The sequence below is a fragment of the Hemitrygon akajei genome, chromosome 17, assembly GCF_048418815.1.
Source record: "Hemitrygon akajei chromosome 17, sHemAka1.3, whole genome shotgun sequence".
NCBI classification, from domain to species: Eukaryota; Metazoa; Chordata; class Chondrichthyes; order Myliobatiformes; family Dasyatidae; genus Hemitrygon; species Hemitrygon akajei.
The window spans coordinates 11,061,650-11,074,317 of NC_133140.1; the positions used below are offsets into that span (position 1 = coordinate 11,061,650).

Here is a 12,668-nt window from a genome sequence, read left to right on the forward strand (position 1 = left end):
GCACTCTGCCAGGAATATTGTCTGGCCCAGCAGCCTTCCATGGGTTGACTCTGCACAGGATTCTTCTCACATCGGCCACGGTGAGACACAGCACCGTGAGACATAGCATTGGGTGGACTTCCTTGCTACCACGTCATTTTCCGCTTCAAAATGAGCCTAGAAGTTATTCAGCGCATCTGGGAGGGAGGCATCACCAGTACAGGTGGGTGATGTTGTCCTGTAGTTGGTGATGTCTTGAATGCCCTTCCACATGTGCTGCGTGTCACCGCTGTCCTGGATGTGGCTGTGGATTCGCTGGGCATGGGCACGCTTTGCCTCTCTGATGACCCGGGACAGTTTGGCCCTTGCAGTTGTTAGGGCTACCCTGTCGCCTGCTCTGAAGGCGAAGTCATGGGCCCTCAGCAGCGCACGCATCTCCACTGTCATTCATGGCTTCTGGTTGGAGCGTGTAATGATGGTCTTGGACACAGTGACGTCACCAATGCACTTGCTGATGTAGGTAGTCACTGATGTAGAGTCACCATCAGTTGCAGCCCCTCCTGAACATGTGCCAGTCAGTGTGCTCAAAGCAGTCTTGAAGAGCAGAGATGGCTCCTGCTGGCCAAGTTTTCACCTGCTTCTGAACTAGTCTGGAGCTCCTGATGAGTGGTCTGTATGCTGGGATTAGCATAACAGAAATGTGGTCTGAGTCATTTCTAGATGTACAGAATATAAGAGCAGGGATGTGATTTTGAGGCTCTATAAGGCACTCATGAGACCACACTTAGAGTATTGTGTGCAGTTTTGGGCTCCTTATTTTGAAAAGAATATACTAACTTTGGAGAGGGTTCAGAGAAGATTCACGAGAATGATTCCAGGAATGAAAGGGTTATCATATGAGGAACATCTGCCAGCTCTTGGGCTGTATTCTCTGGAGTTCAGGAGAATGAGGGGGTATCTCATAGAAACATTCCAAATATTAAAAAGCCTGAACAGATTAGATATAGCAATGATTTCCCATGGTAGGGGAGTCAAGCACAAGAGGGCACAACTTCAGGATTGAAGGACATCCATTTAGTCAAAGATCCTGAGAAATTACTTCAGTCAGAGGATGGTAAATCTGTGGAATTTGTTGCCACAAGCGGCTGTGGAGGCCAAGTCATTGGGTGCATTTAAGGTAGAGATAGATAGGTGCTTGATTAGCCAGGGCATCAAGCGGTATGGGGAGAAGGCAGTGGAGTGGGGATGACTGGAAAAATTGGATCAGCCCATGATTGAATGGAGCAGAATGGAGTTCCTATATCTTATGGTCTTAAAAGAAAAAATTCTGTAGAACTGATATTCTTTGTTGAATATTAAAGCGATGATGAGTGACTGTTATGCTATTGCCTATGTCTTCTCAACTTAATCAGCCGGACATTTAAGTCACGTTGCAGAAATTGAATGTTTAATAAATTGCTATGGGAGTTTTTCATTTAACACTACTTTTTGCTGAGAAATGTTTAAACATTAACTGATTGCTACTAAGGAGGTATGAGTGGCTTAGTCTATTATGTTTTTCTATTTTTAGGTGGGTGGTGTCGATCCCAAGCAACTGGCTGTCTATGAAGAGTTTGCTCGTAATATTCCAGGATTTCTTCCCAGCAATGATATTTCTCAGCCCACTGGCTTCTTGGCCAAGCCCATGCAGGTATCTTAAAGCCTATACTATAATACTGACATTTTTCCCTCTAGTTTTTGTGAAATTATCTAAGTTAATTATTGCTGATGTTGTACATTTCTAAGTTTTGCTGTTTCAATTTTAGTTTATATTTAGTGATTCCAACTTAAATTCTGGCTAACGTGGTATTTCATTACAGAATCTGTAAATAGTAGATTTCTATTTACTTAGAAATGATGAACAATTTCTTGCATGGTTCGATAAAACCAGTAGTGCCTTTCACACTCAGTCTTTATCATCCATAGCAAGCTTGGGCAACTGATGATATTGCACAGATTTATGACAAGTGCATTACAGAACTGGAGCAACATCTACATGCAATTCCACCATCTCTGGCCATGAACCCTCAGGCTCAGGCACTTCGTAATTTACTGGAAGCTGTGGTAATGGCCAGGAATTCACGTGATGCTATTGCTGCTCTTGGCCTCCTGCAGAAGGTAAATACTCTATTCAATCGTTCAGCTACAGAGGTATTCTGAGATCTGTATCGTTATTAATTAAATTTAATATTTAAGCAACTGAGCGCTATTTGGAAATGGTTCTCTGTGACTATAGTTCTGGAAGCTAATTTTCAAGATAGGGTCATGAATTGGGAAAGTTGCTTTCAATAGCACAGCAGAGAACCTGATGAAAATAGATTGGTGGCAGAAGCTTGAGAATCTTTAAAACGGTAAGAATTCTTGTCCCTTTAAGGGTGAAAGGGAAAACAATGGCAAGATTAAGGAACCTTGGATGACCATGGGTGTTATAGATAAAGAAGGAAAGCTATGTTAAATATGGGCAACTGGAATCAAGGAGGCTTCTTGAGGAATATAGAGTATGAAGGAGAGAGCTTAAATTAAGACTGCAAAGAAAGACCATGAAATATCCATGGTGGATAAGATAAAGGGGACCCCCAAGGCATTGTAGAAGTACATCAAGAGGATAGCCAAGGAAATGGTGAGGATCAGAAAGTTAATCTATGTGTGAACTTGGGCAGCTGGGTGGGGTCTGAAATGAACACTTCTCATCTGTATTCACTAAGGAGAAGGATGTGGAAAATGGCAACTGTAGGGTACATGGATAATATTGGACAAGTCAGTATACCAAAGGAAGGAGTGCTAGATGACATGCACTAATCCTTAAGATGAGATCTGACCAGGTTGCATTGAGATTGGAGGAGGAGATTTCTGGGTACCCAGCGTAGATTTTTGCATCTTCCTTAGCCACAGGTGAAGTGCCAGAAGACTGAAAGATGGCTAATGTTCATCTTTTAAGGGCAGCAGGAATAAGCCAGGATAACTGCTGTTCATACCTACATTACTACATCAGTCATTTTTGAAATTATTGGAGAAAATCTTTAGGGATAGGATTTATGTGCATTTAGAAAGGCAGGAGCAGATTACGGACAGTCAGCATGGTTTGTGAGGGGAAATTTTTTTGAGGAGTTAGTTAAGATAGAGTAATGAAGTGTCTACATAGGTTTCATTAAGGCAGTTGACAAGGTCCAAGTGGTAGGTTGCATGTAATGCTAAGGCACATGGAATCAAAAACAAAATGCCAAAATAGGTTCATTGATTGGAGGCAGAGAGTAGTTGTGGAAGAGTACTAATGGCAGTAATGGTATATCACAGTAATATTTTGTTTGTGATTATATGTCAATGACTTGAAAATGAATAGAGGAGGCCTGATTAGTAAGTTTGCAGGTGACTTGAAACTCATTGTGGAATGTTGTCTAACCCTGTAGAAGAATTTAAATCAAATTTGGGTGGAGCTTTGGCATATGGAATTTAGTGCAAGGTGGTGCATTTAGGGAATTCAAATAATATTAGAAGATACACAGTAAATGGTAGAGTACTAAGGATTGTTGATGAATATAGTGGCCTGGGAGTTGAGTTAAACTTGAAAGTGAAAGTGACAGCAGAGGTAGATGGGTGGTATATAATATAAGGCATATAATATAATGTGCTTGCTCTTGTAGAAAGGGCATAGATTATAAACATTATGTTGCAATTTTGCAAAACACTGACTAAGCTGTATTTAGTGCATTGTCTATATTTCTAGTTGCCATATTACAGGAAGGATGTGGCTGCACTGGAGGGAGTGCACTGCAGGTTCATCAGGATGTTCCCTGGATTGGACGACTTTAGTTTTGGGGGATAGGTTGGATAGGCAGTTGTTTATCCCTGTTAGGATTATAAAAGATTATAAGAGGCAAAATAAGATAGGTAATCAATCTTTTTCCAATGTTGGGGAAGTCAAAAACAAGAAGGCTTAAGTTTAAGGTGAGAGAAATGAGTTTTAAAGGAGATTTGAGGGAGAGGTTTTTGTTTTCATACACAGTTGGTATCGGGGAGTCGTTGCTCAAAGATGGTGTTGGAGTCAGAATCACTACATTTAAGGAATCTAGAGAGACACTTAAGTGGACAAGGCATGGAAGGATACAAACCTAGTAATGGCAAGTAGGGTTAGTTTAGATTGGCCTGTTTCTGTGCTGTGCAACTCTGAATCTGATTATTTTAAAACCAGGACTATGATTTTTGTAAGTAACTAGACAACGGGGTGACCCGTTGGGGCACCCTTTGAGAGAAAGGTAGTGCAGTCTGATGTGACCAGAATAAAAATTAAATTTTCAAGAATGCTATTGGTATTGCTTTGCTTTGGAAATTGAAGATGAAAAACTCAGTTTATTAAAGAAGAAAGACACGTATCAAGGCAAATATAGCTCCTCCTTCTGATGGCAACATTGCTAGTTTTCCTCTGACAGATCGGAGACTCGGCTGACAGCTCACCCCAACTCCCCCTCCCTCCGTAGAACCGTTATCAACCGTCCCTACTTACCGTCTAACCCGGGTTTCAACTCAACCATATGATCTACAGCTCCCACAATGCACGTCGGGAGGGACAGACCAAATGCAGACGCAGTCCCTTTCCGCTGGTGGGGGTGGGTGGTGTTGACGGGTTATCACATGATGTATTTGGAGAAGTTGAGCATTTCCCAGTTTAAACTTTTGGAAAAACGTTCAGTTTTTCCACGTTTCGTTCCTAGCTCAGACTGCAATCTGCTTTTTAATCATAGACCCATTTCTATCCTGCAGCTCCAACATCAATTTTTTAAAGGTGGTACCCCCTCAGATTTTTTTTGTTTGTCATAGTCGTCCTGAAGCTGAACACAAATATAATTTTAGACTGCTTGCATCACATAGAAATGAAGAGAAACAAGAAATGAGTATAATGTGTTTAATTGCACAACAGTGCTGATGCTTTGTAATAGTTCAACTAAGCTAAAAATGTTGATCATTTTCGTTTGTACTTGGTGTGCAAGTCTTTTCGCTTACATATCTCGATAGATTCCAGCTGCCCTGATACTGTTTCTACATAATTGATTGTCCCATTGAAACCTTTCACTGTACTCAGATATGAAGCAGTAACACCAAAGTCTCCAAGATGCTGATTATTCTTGATGATGTGGTTGACGCTCTCCTGAATGGACGTGACCGCTGTCCTTTGACTGCAGCAAAGGGTTTTATGGGTGTCTCGAAGCACGTCATTGCAATAAGATCTATTTATCTCTTATTGATGGGTGGCATTTAGGTCTGTCCCTATCCTACACATGCTGATGGTGATTAGCAGTTACCGCTTGAAATAGAGCTGCCCTGCCCTGCCCTTTTGCTCCGGTTGGTGTCTGGCCGTGCGCATGCGTCGTGGTGTCGCGTCCCGATTTCTATGGTAGCGGATCGGCTCTCGGGTGAAAACGGGGCAGTTGATTTTGGCGAGTGAACAATTTTATACAAATATATAACCCTGAACTTTGCCTGCATTCTTTAAGTTAGCGCATTTTAAGTTGATTTAGTGCTGCTGTAATGCACCGTTTGTGCTAGTTGAAGGTCACAAACAGAGCATGAGAGTTTTAGTAGTATATAGATTGATATTAGAACTAATGTCGGACAATTTTAACTGAAGGCTGTGGAGGGACTGCTGGACGCCACTAGTAGTGCAGACTCGGACCTCCTGCTTCGATACAGAGAATGCCATTTGCTGGTTTTGAAAGCTCTGCAGGATGGGCGTGCTTATGGATCTCAGTGGTGTAACAATAAAATCACTAGGTGCGTAAGTAACATATTTCATTACCTTTTGCAGCTTGTTCCATGAAACACTGGATATTAATGCAGGAATACCTGCTGATGCAGTTCTCATTATCACTGATCACAATTTCAAAACAGCTGGAGAGAAAGGGAGTCCCATGTTTAACATTTGTGTAGAGTCTTTTAAGTTGGGAGTACATTGTGCTGAGTCTTTGTCAAGTCAGAGTGTACCAGTGTGATTTATATATAGTGCATTTTGTGCTATTATATTTTGATTTATAACAAGTATCCTTATCAATTCTGTATTTGTGTATATGAAGTTTAATTTTTAAAAAAGAGGAAAAAAGCCAGAGTGAAAGGAAGAACAAATATCACGTAAATGTTAAATCTTCAGAGGTGGTAAGAAACTTCTGGGCACATATGCATTAAACTTGTTCATGTAAATTCTCCAATAGAAAATAGTGCAGTGAGATGTGGGATTTAACACACAACCACAATATTAATTGCCTATGTTTATGATTAGTGCGTGGAGAGAAATTTGTCTTGGCACTTCTGCCACTGGGTATAATACTGGTACAGTTGGAATCTCTGGTACAGAGCATAGTTATGAATCATATGTAAAAAGCACTAGCTTTCATTTATGTAGAGTTTTTACATCGAATTGCATAGAGAATCTTAGAGTTATCAATTAAAATGCTGTCTAGCCACAAAATATAAGCAAGGTGACCAAAATTTTGAAGGTGGGTTTTAAGGAGCCGATAAATAAAGGCTGAAGTTGAAGAAATTAAATATTTGAAGTCTAAATATTTGATAACTCAGCCACCAATGGTAGAGCAGAGAAAATTGTGGATATACAAGAGGCCTTAAGTAGAGGAGAGTGGACGTTTGGGGCAGTGGAAAAGTTAGCAATGATGAAGAAGAATCTTTATGCCATCATGTATGAATGCAGTTCAAATGATCTGTAGCTTGTAACTGGTTCCTGATCTGTTCAAATAGGTGCCTAATTGAGTGCCGTGATGAGTACAAGTATAATGTTGATGCTGTGGAGTTGCTCATTAGGCATCATCTGGTGAACATGCAGCAGTATGATATCCACTTAGCCCAGGTAAGGACATACAATCCAGCAAGTAAAGATTAGTTGTTATAAAGCTGGTGTATTACAATCAATAATGTACTTTGCAATTTTTTAATCAATGGGGGACATTTTTCCTGTTGTTCAAAAACTCCAAACCACAGAAAATACCCATAAAATACTGAAACAGGCAGAGTTCTACTTTGTTGTACAGTCAGCCCTCCTTATCCGCGAATTCAACCAACCGCAAATCTAGAAAACCCGGAAGTGCTCTTCCAGCACTTGATGTTCGAGTATGTACAGACTTTTTCCATGTCATTTTTCCTTAAACATTGCAATATAACTACTATTTTACGTAGCATTTACATTGTATTAAGTATTATAAGTAATCTAGAGATGATTTAAAGTATACGGGAGGATGTGTGTGGGTTATCGTGGATCAGGATAGAAAAAAATCGTAAGTTCTCTTTCTAAGTAAGTCGGAACAGGTACATCTGGTATTATTTAGTGTCAGTCAACGGTTTGTCTTAGTATATAGTATATATTTTACCTTTCTATGCAAGTATGTATACATACAAGTATGTATGTAAAAACGTATGTTTCAGTGCTGGCTTGTGAACAGAAGTTCCCGAGTTTGATCCAGTGACAGATCGCTCCCGAGTGCGCTCTCCACCGTGCTGGGTTGATGTGGAGGATCAAAAGCCCAAAACCCAATAATTAAACCACTGTGTTGCTTAGTAATAATTGTAGCTTTCATCGGGGCAGGGTCTTTCTCACTTTATCCTTTAAAATTGTTCCGATCGTTGACCGACGTAGCCTAACACTTTTCCAATGACCGATAGCGTTTCAACTCTTTCCGATCACTTTATTTTCAATCGTGATCGTGATTATTTTTGTGAACAGAAACGCTGCAGATTCAGAGCTCACCACCGGGTCCTAATGTCCACCGCACTGCGACAAGTTATATAAGGTCTAGGGTTCCGCTGGGTCCTAAGGACCACCACATTAAGACGTGGTTGAATAAGGGATTTGAGCATCCGCGATTTTTGGTATCCGCGAGGGGTCCCAGAACCAGTCCCTCGTGGATAAGGACTGTATTATGAACAACTTTAATAGAAGTTGATTAACATCAAATAAAGGAGATAGATAATTGTGCCTGGTAATGTTTACATTTGAAATGATTTATCAACTCAATAAATACTTAAGTATTTTGTGTGCAAGCAATGTAAAGTTAAGTTTGAAAATGCAAACTTCGCAACAACAAAGAAATGTTTATTTCATACAGCAATCACTGATTAAGGATAGTCAGCATGACTTTGTGTGTGGTAGGTTGTGTCTAACCAATCATAAAGATTTGGAGGAAGTAACCAAGAAAGTTGAAGAAGGCAAGACAGTGGATGTTGTCTACCTGGACTTTAGCAAGGTATTTGACAAGGTTCCGAATGGGAGGTTGGTCAGAAAGGTTCAGTTGCTTGACATTCAAGATGAGGTAGTAAATTGGATTAGACATTGGCTTTGTGGGAGAGGCCAGAGAGTGGTAGTAGAGGGTTGCTTCTCTAACTGCAGCCCTGTGACAAATGGAGTGCCATGGGGATTGATGCTGGGTCCATTATTGTTTGTCATCTATATCAAATGATCGGGATGAAAATGTGGTTAACTGGATCAGCAAAGTTGTGGAAGACACCAAGACTGGGGGCGAGGAAGACTGTCAGAGCTTTGCAGCAGGATGTGGACCAGCTGGAAAAATGGACTGAGAAATGGCAGGTCAATGAAGACTCCACATATCAGCTACTTACAATACAGTCCTAGCATCTCTGCCCCAGCATCTCCACAACAGTTCACATTTCCAAAGACCAATGACCCTCTCAATGCCTCTACTACTCTTTACAACCCTCGTGTGAGTACTTTACCTTTAAACATCTCAGAGTCTGTAAGCCACAAAACTACCCACCATGGATCAGAACTGAAGAAGTTTCTCAGATGAGTGGCAAAGCATCTTCTAGACAACACAACCAAATCCAGTTGCAGTGATTTACTACTGTTTGATGGGCAGATGCAATTTAATGCAGATGAGTGTACGGTGTTGCACTTCGTTTGGTCTTGCACAGTAAACGGTAGGGCACTGAGGAGTGCAGTGGATCAAAGGGATCTGGGAATACAGGTGCATAATTCATTGAAAGTGGCCTCACAGGTGGATAGTGTCATAAAGAAGCCTTTTGGCACATTGGCCTTTATAAATCAAAGTACTGTGTACAGGAGATGGTATGTTGAGGTTGTATAGGACATTGGTGAAGCCTGATTTGGAGTATTTACAGTTTTGGTTACCTACCTGCAGGAAGGATGTAATTAAGGTTGAAAGAGTACAGAGAAAATTTACAAGGATGTTGCTGGGTCTGGAGGACCTGAGTTAAAACATAGAACATTGAGAGGAAATTTGATAAAGGTATACAAAATTATGAGAGGTATAGTTTGGTAAATGCAAGCAGGTTTTTACACTGAGGTTGAGTGGGTCTACCATCAGAGGTCATGGGTTAAGGGTGAAATGTGAAAAATTTAAGGGGAACATAAGAGAACTCTTCTTCATTCAGAAGGAGGTGGAATGAGCTGCCAGCGCGCATGGTGCATGCAAGCTTGATTTCAACATTTAAGCTAAGTTTGGATAGGTACATGGATAGCAGGTGTATGGACGGCTATGATGGGAATAGGCAGTTTAAATAGTTTGGCATAGACTAAATGGAATGAGGGGCCTGTCTGTGCTCTAATAGTGAATGATTTGGTACATCATGTAAGCTCTTTGGCAATCTCTCAGGATTAATAATGATGTGGTTCCACTGCAATTTGATTCTGTGGTGGAGAATGAAGCCACTGTGGGAACACCGGACTCCCCACAGATGGAAGGGTAGTTTGAGAGGTTATACACTTACGCTGGGCTTCTGTGTGTTCCTCGTGCGTAGCTTCAGGGTTCTTAGTACCATCTTCAAAGCTCCAGCTTCACTGTTCTGACAAGTACTGATGTTAACTAATAATTAGAGCATAGTAGATGGGCTGTTATCAACACAATTAATAAAAACTATGTCTTTCTAATGGGAAAATGGGATGGGAAGTTCTATCACAAACGAGGGGAACTCAGCAGGCCAAGCAGCATCTATGGAAAAGAGTACCGTTGTCATTTCAGGCCAAGACCCTTCATTAGGACTGCTCTATCATGCCTGTGATTACAGTTGTACCCAGCTACAAGATAGTTCAACTGTAGATCAACATAAAACTTATCAACATTCTTTACTCAGCTGTAAATCCTTGTGATTTTTGGAGGTTTTTTTAATGGTCTTGCTTCCTACAGAAAATTTAAACAGTTGTTAAAGTTAATACGATTAGCATTTTATGGCAAGATCTTTGACAAAATTTAATATATATCTGAGCTTTAGAAAATAAATTGGCTGAGAAGTGGTGAGAGGGTTTGGTGCAGTCATACTGCAACACTATGACAATGAAATTGATCGTAGACTGCAGCTGGATGACAAATAGTTAGCTTAGAAGCTCAATTGTGTTACATTTTTTGCCACACACAGAAATTCCTTTGTGTGGATGGTTATTTCCTTAATTTTTAATGACACTTATTTTATGCTCTAATTAAAAGTGTAGTTAGGATGTAGATTACTGTGTGAACTCTTTAGTGGGAGTCTCAAAAATATAACCCAAGACAACATTTTGTTGAAGTTGTGTGTTCCTAATCTGATGGGTTCTGAATGTTTTTATATCTGCAATGTACATTGTGCTATTTTTTATTAAACTAATGACAGTATTTTATTCTGACAGTCAATGGAGAATGGCCTGAATTACATGGCTGTAGCCTTTGCCATGCAGTTGGTGAAGATTCTCTTGGTAGATGAGAGAAGCATTAGCCACATCACTGAAGCAGATTTATTCAACACTATTGAAACACTTATGAGGATCAGTGCTCATTCCAGAGGAAATGCACCTGAAGGGTATGTATTAGAATTAGCTTGGGAATAGGTTCAAAAACATAGTAAATTGAAATCCAGTCCTTTCAGAATGATGTAAACTAAGTTTTAATTGTGAGATTTGGAAGCTCAAGAGTTATCGGTGGTGCTCATGCTGGGTATTTCCTGTGAACTGGCTATTACCAAACATCTCAAAGCATATTTCATTGATGATCTTGTCAATCACCTGTTTAGATCAGCATCTGTTTGCATCTGTTTCCCTTGTCTGCAAAAAACCTTAAGTCTTCCAGAGCATTCGTATTTGGCTATACATAAATGTTGTAAGTCAGTATTGATGTTATCATTTTAATCAAGATTCATGATTCAGGGCTTCCACCATGATTCAGAGGTGCAGATAACTACCGTTTATTTCTGAACAGATTGCCACAGCTCATGGATCTCCTGAGGGCTAACTACGAAGCCATGATGGATCGTGCACATGGCGGCCCCAACTTCATGATGCATTCTGGGATATCACAGGCATCAGAATATGATGACCCACCTGGACTTCGGGAGAAGGCAGAATATTTACTGAGGGAATGGGTGAACCTATACCACTCTGCAGCAGCCGGACGGGACAGCACCAAAGCATTCTCTGCCTTTGTTGGGCAGGTAAGGGTGAGGGTAGTGTTTCTGAATAAGAAAGGAGATAGCTAATGGAAGCTACTTAATCTTGTGTGATGAGCAAGGTGAAAACTGCTGAAATCCATGTGTTTGTAGAGTTTGATGCAACATGTAGGCTATTTGGCACAATAGGTTAATGTTGGCATTTGTTCTAAAGTTGAGCATAATCCTGAAAAACTGACAGGAGTAAGAGAAAGATGCTGGAGAGGTAGTAATAGGGGACAAGGAAATGTGTGCCGGAAGTTTAAGAGTGTCAGGGAGTAGAAGTGAGTGAAGCTGCTATTACTAGGGAGAAGGTGCTTGGGAAACTGAAAGGTGTGAAGGGAGATAAGTCGTCTAGACCAGATGGTGTACACCCCAGAGTTCTGGAAGAGCTGACTGAAGAGCTTGTGAAGGCTTTAGTAACAAGCTTTCAAGAATCAGTGAAGTCTGACATGGTGCCAGAGGACTGGAAAATTGCCAATATCACTCCACTCTTCAAGAAGGAAGCAAGGCAGAAGAAGGGAAATTATAATCCAGTTAGTCTAACCTCAGTGGATGGGAGGATGTTAGTTGACTGATTGTCAAGGATGTGGTTTCAGGGTACACAGACACATGACAAAATAGGCCAAAGTCAGCATAAATCTGGCCTGACAAATCTGTTGGAATTCTTTGAAGCAATAACACATAGAATAGACAAGGGAGAATCAATGGATTGTAGCGGTGTGCTACACACAGCGCTGAAATAACGACACACAGTCGGTGAGTTGCAGTTGCAAAAGAGATTTATTCAAACTTCGCGGCCTCGCTTTAAAGCCTTCCTGTTCCCACCCTCCCTGGAGCGGGGGCGTGTATTCACAGTCCCGTCCCGCGCGCGGGCTTTTCCCCTTGCTGGTGAAGCAGACTTGGTGCCCTTTTTGGGACCGGCCTCAATGCCGGACCGCGCCACTTTGTGAGCCGGTTCGAGTGCGCTGGGAAGTGGGTCACCACAGAATGTTGTATACTTGGATTTCAGTAGGGCTTTGACAAGGTACCACATATGAGGCTGCTTAACAAGTTAAGAGCCCATGGTATTATAGGAAAAATTCTAGCATGGATAGAGGATTAGCTGATTGGCAGGAGGCAAAGAGTGGGAATAATGGAAGCCCTTTTTTGTGTTTGGCTGCCGGTGGCCAGTGGTGTTCTACAGGGGTTTGTGTTGGGACAGCTTTTTACGGTATTTGTCATTG

At 41.1% G+C, this 12,668-nt stretch overlaps 1 protein-coding gene across 3 annotated transcripts in view; it reads left to right on the plus strand.

Moving 5' to 3' along the window:
- cnot1 (CCR4-NOT transcription complex, subunit 1) overlaps positions 1 to 12,668 on the plus strand; it is a 229,274-nt gene that overhangs the window by 183,574 nt on the left and 33,032 nt on the right. For all 3 annotated transcript variants that reach the window (XM_073069651.1, XM_073069650.1, XM_073069649.1), the window contains 6 exons: positions 1,550 to 1,669; positions 1,945 to 2,136; positions 5,642 to 5,784; positions 6,760 to 6,868; positions 10,652 to 10,821; positions 11,217 to 11,448. In XM_073069651.1, coding sequence (XP_072925752.1) covers positions 1,550 to 1,669; positions 1,945 to 2,136; positions 5,642 to 5,784; positions 6,760 to 6,868; positions 10,652 to 10,821; positions 11,217 to 11,448 — 966 coding nt within the window. The remainder of the gene's footprint in view (positions 1 to 1,549; positions 1,670 to 1,944; positions 2,137 to 5,641; positions 5,785 to 6,759; positions 6,869 to 10,651; positions 10,822 to 11,216; positions 11,449 to 12,668) is intronic.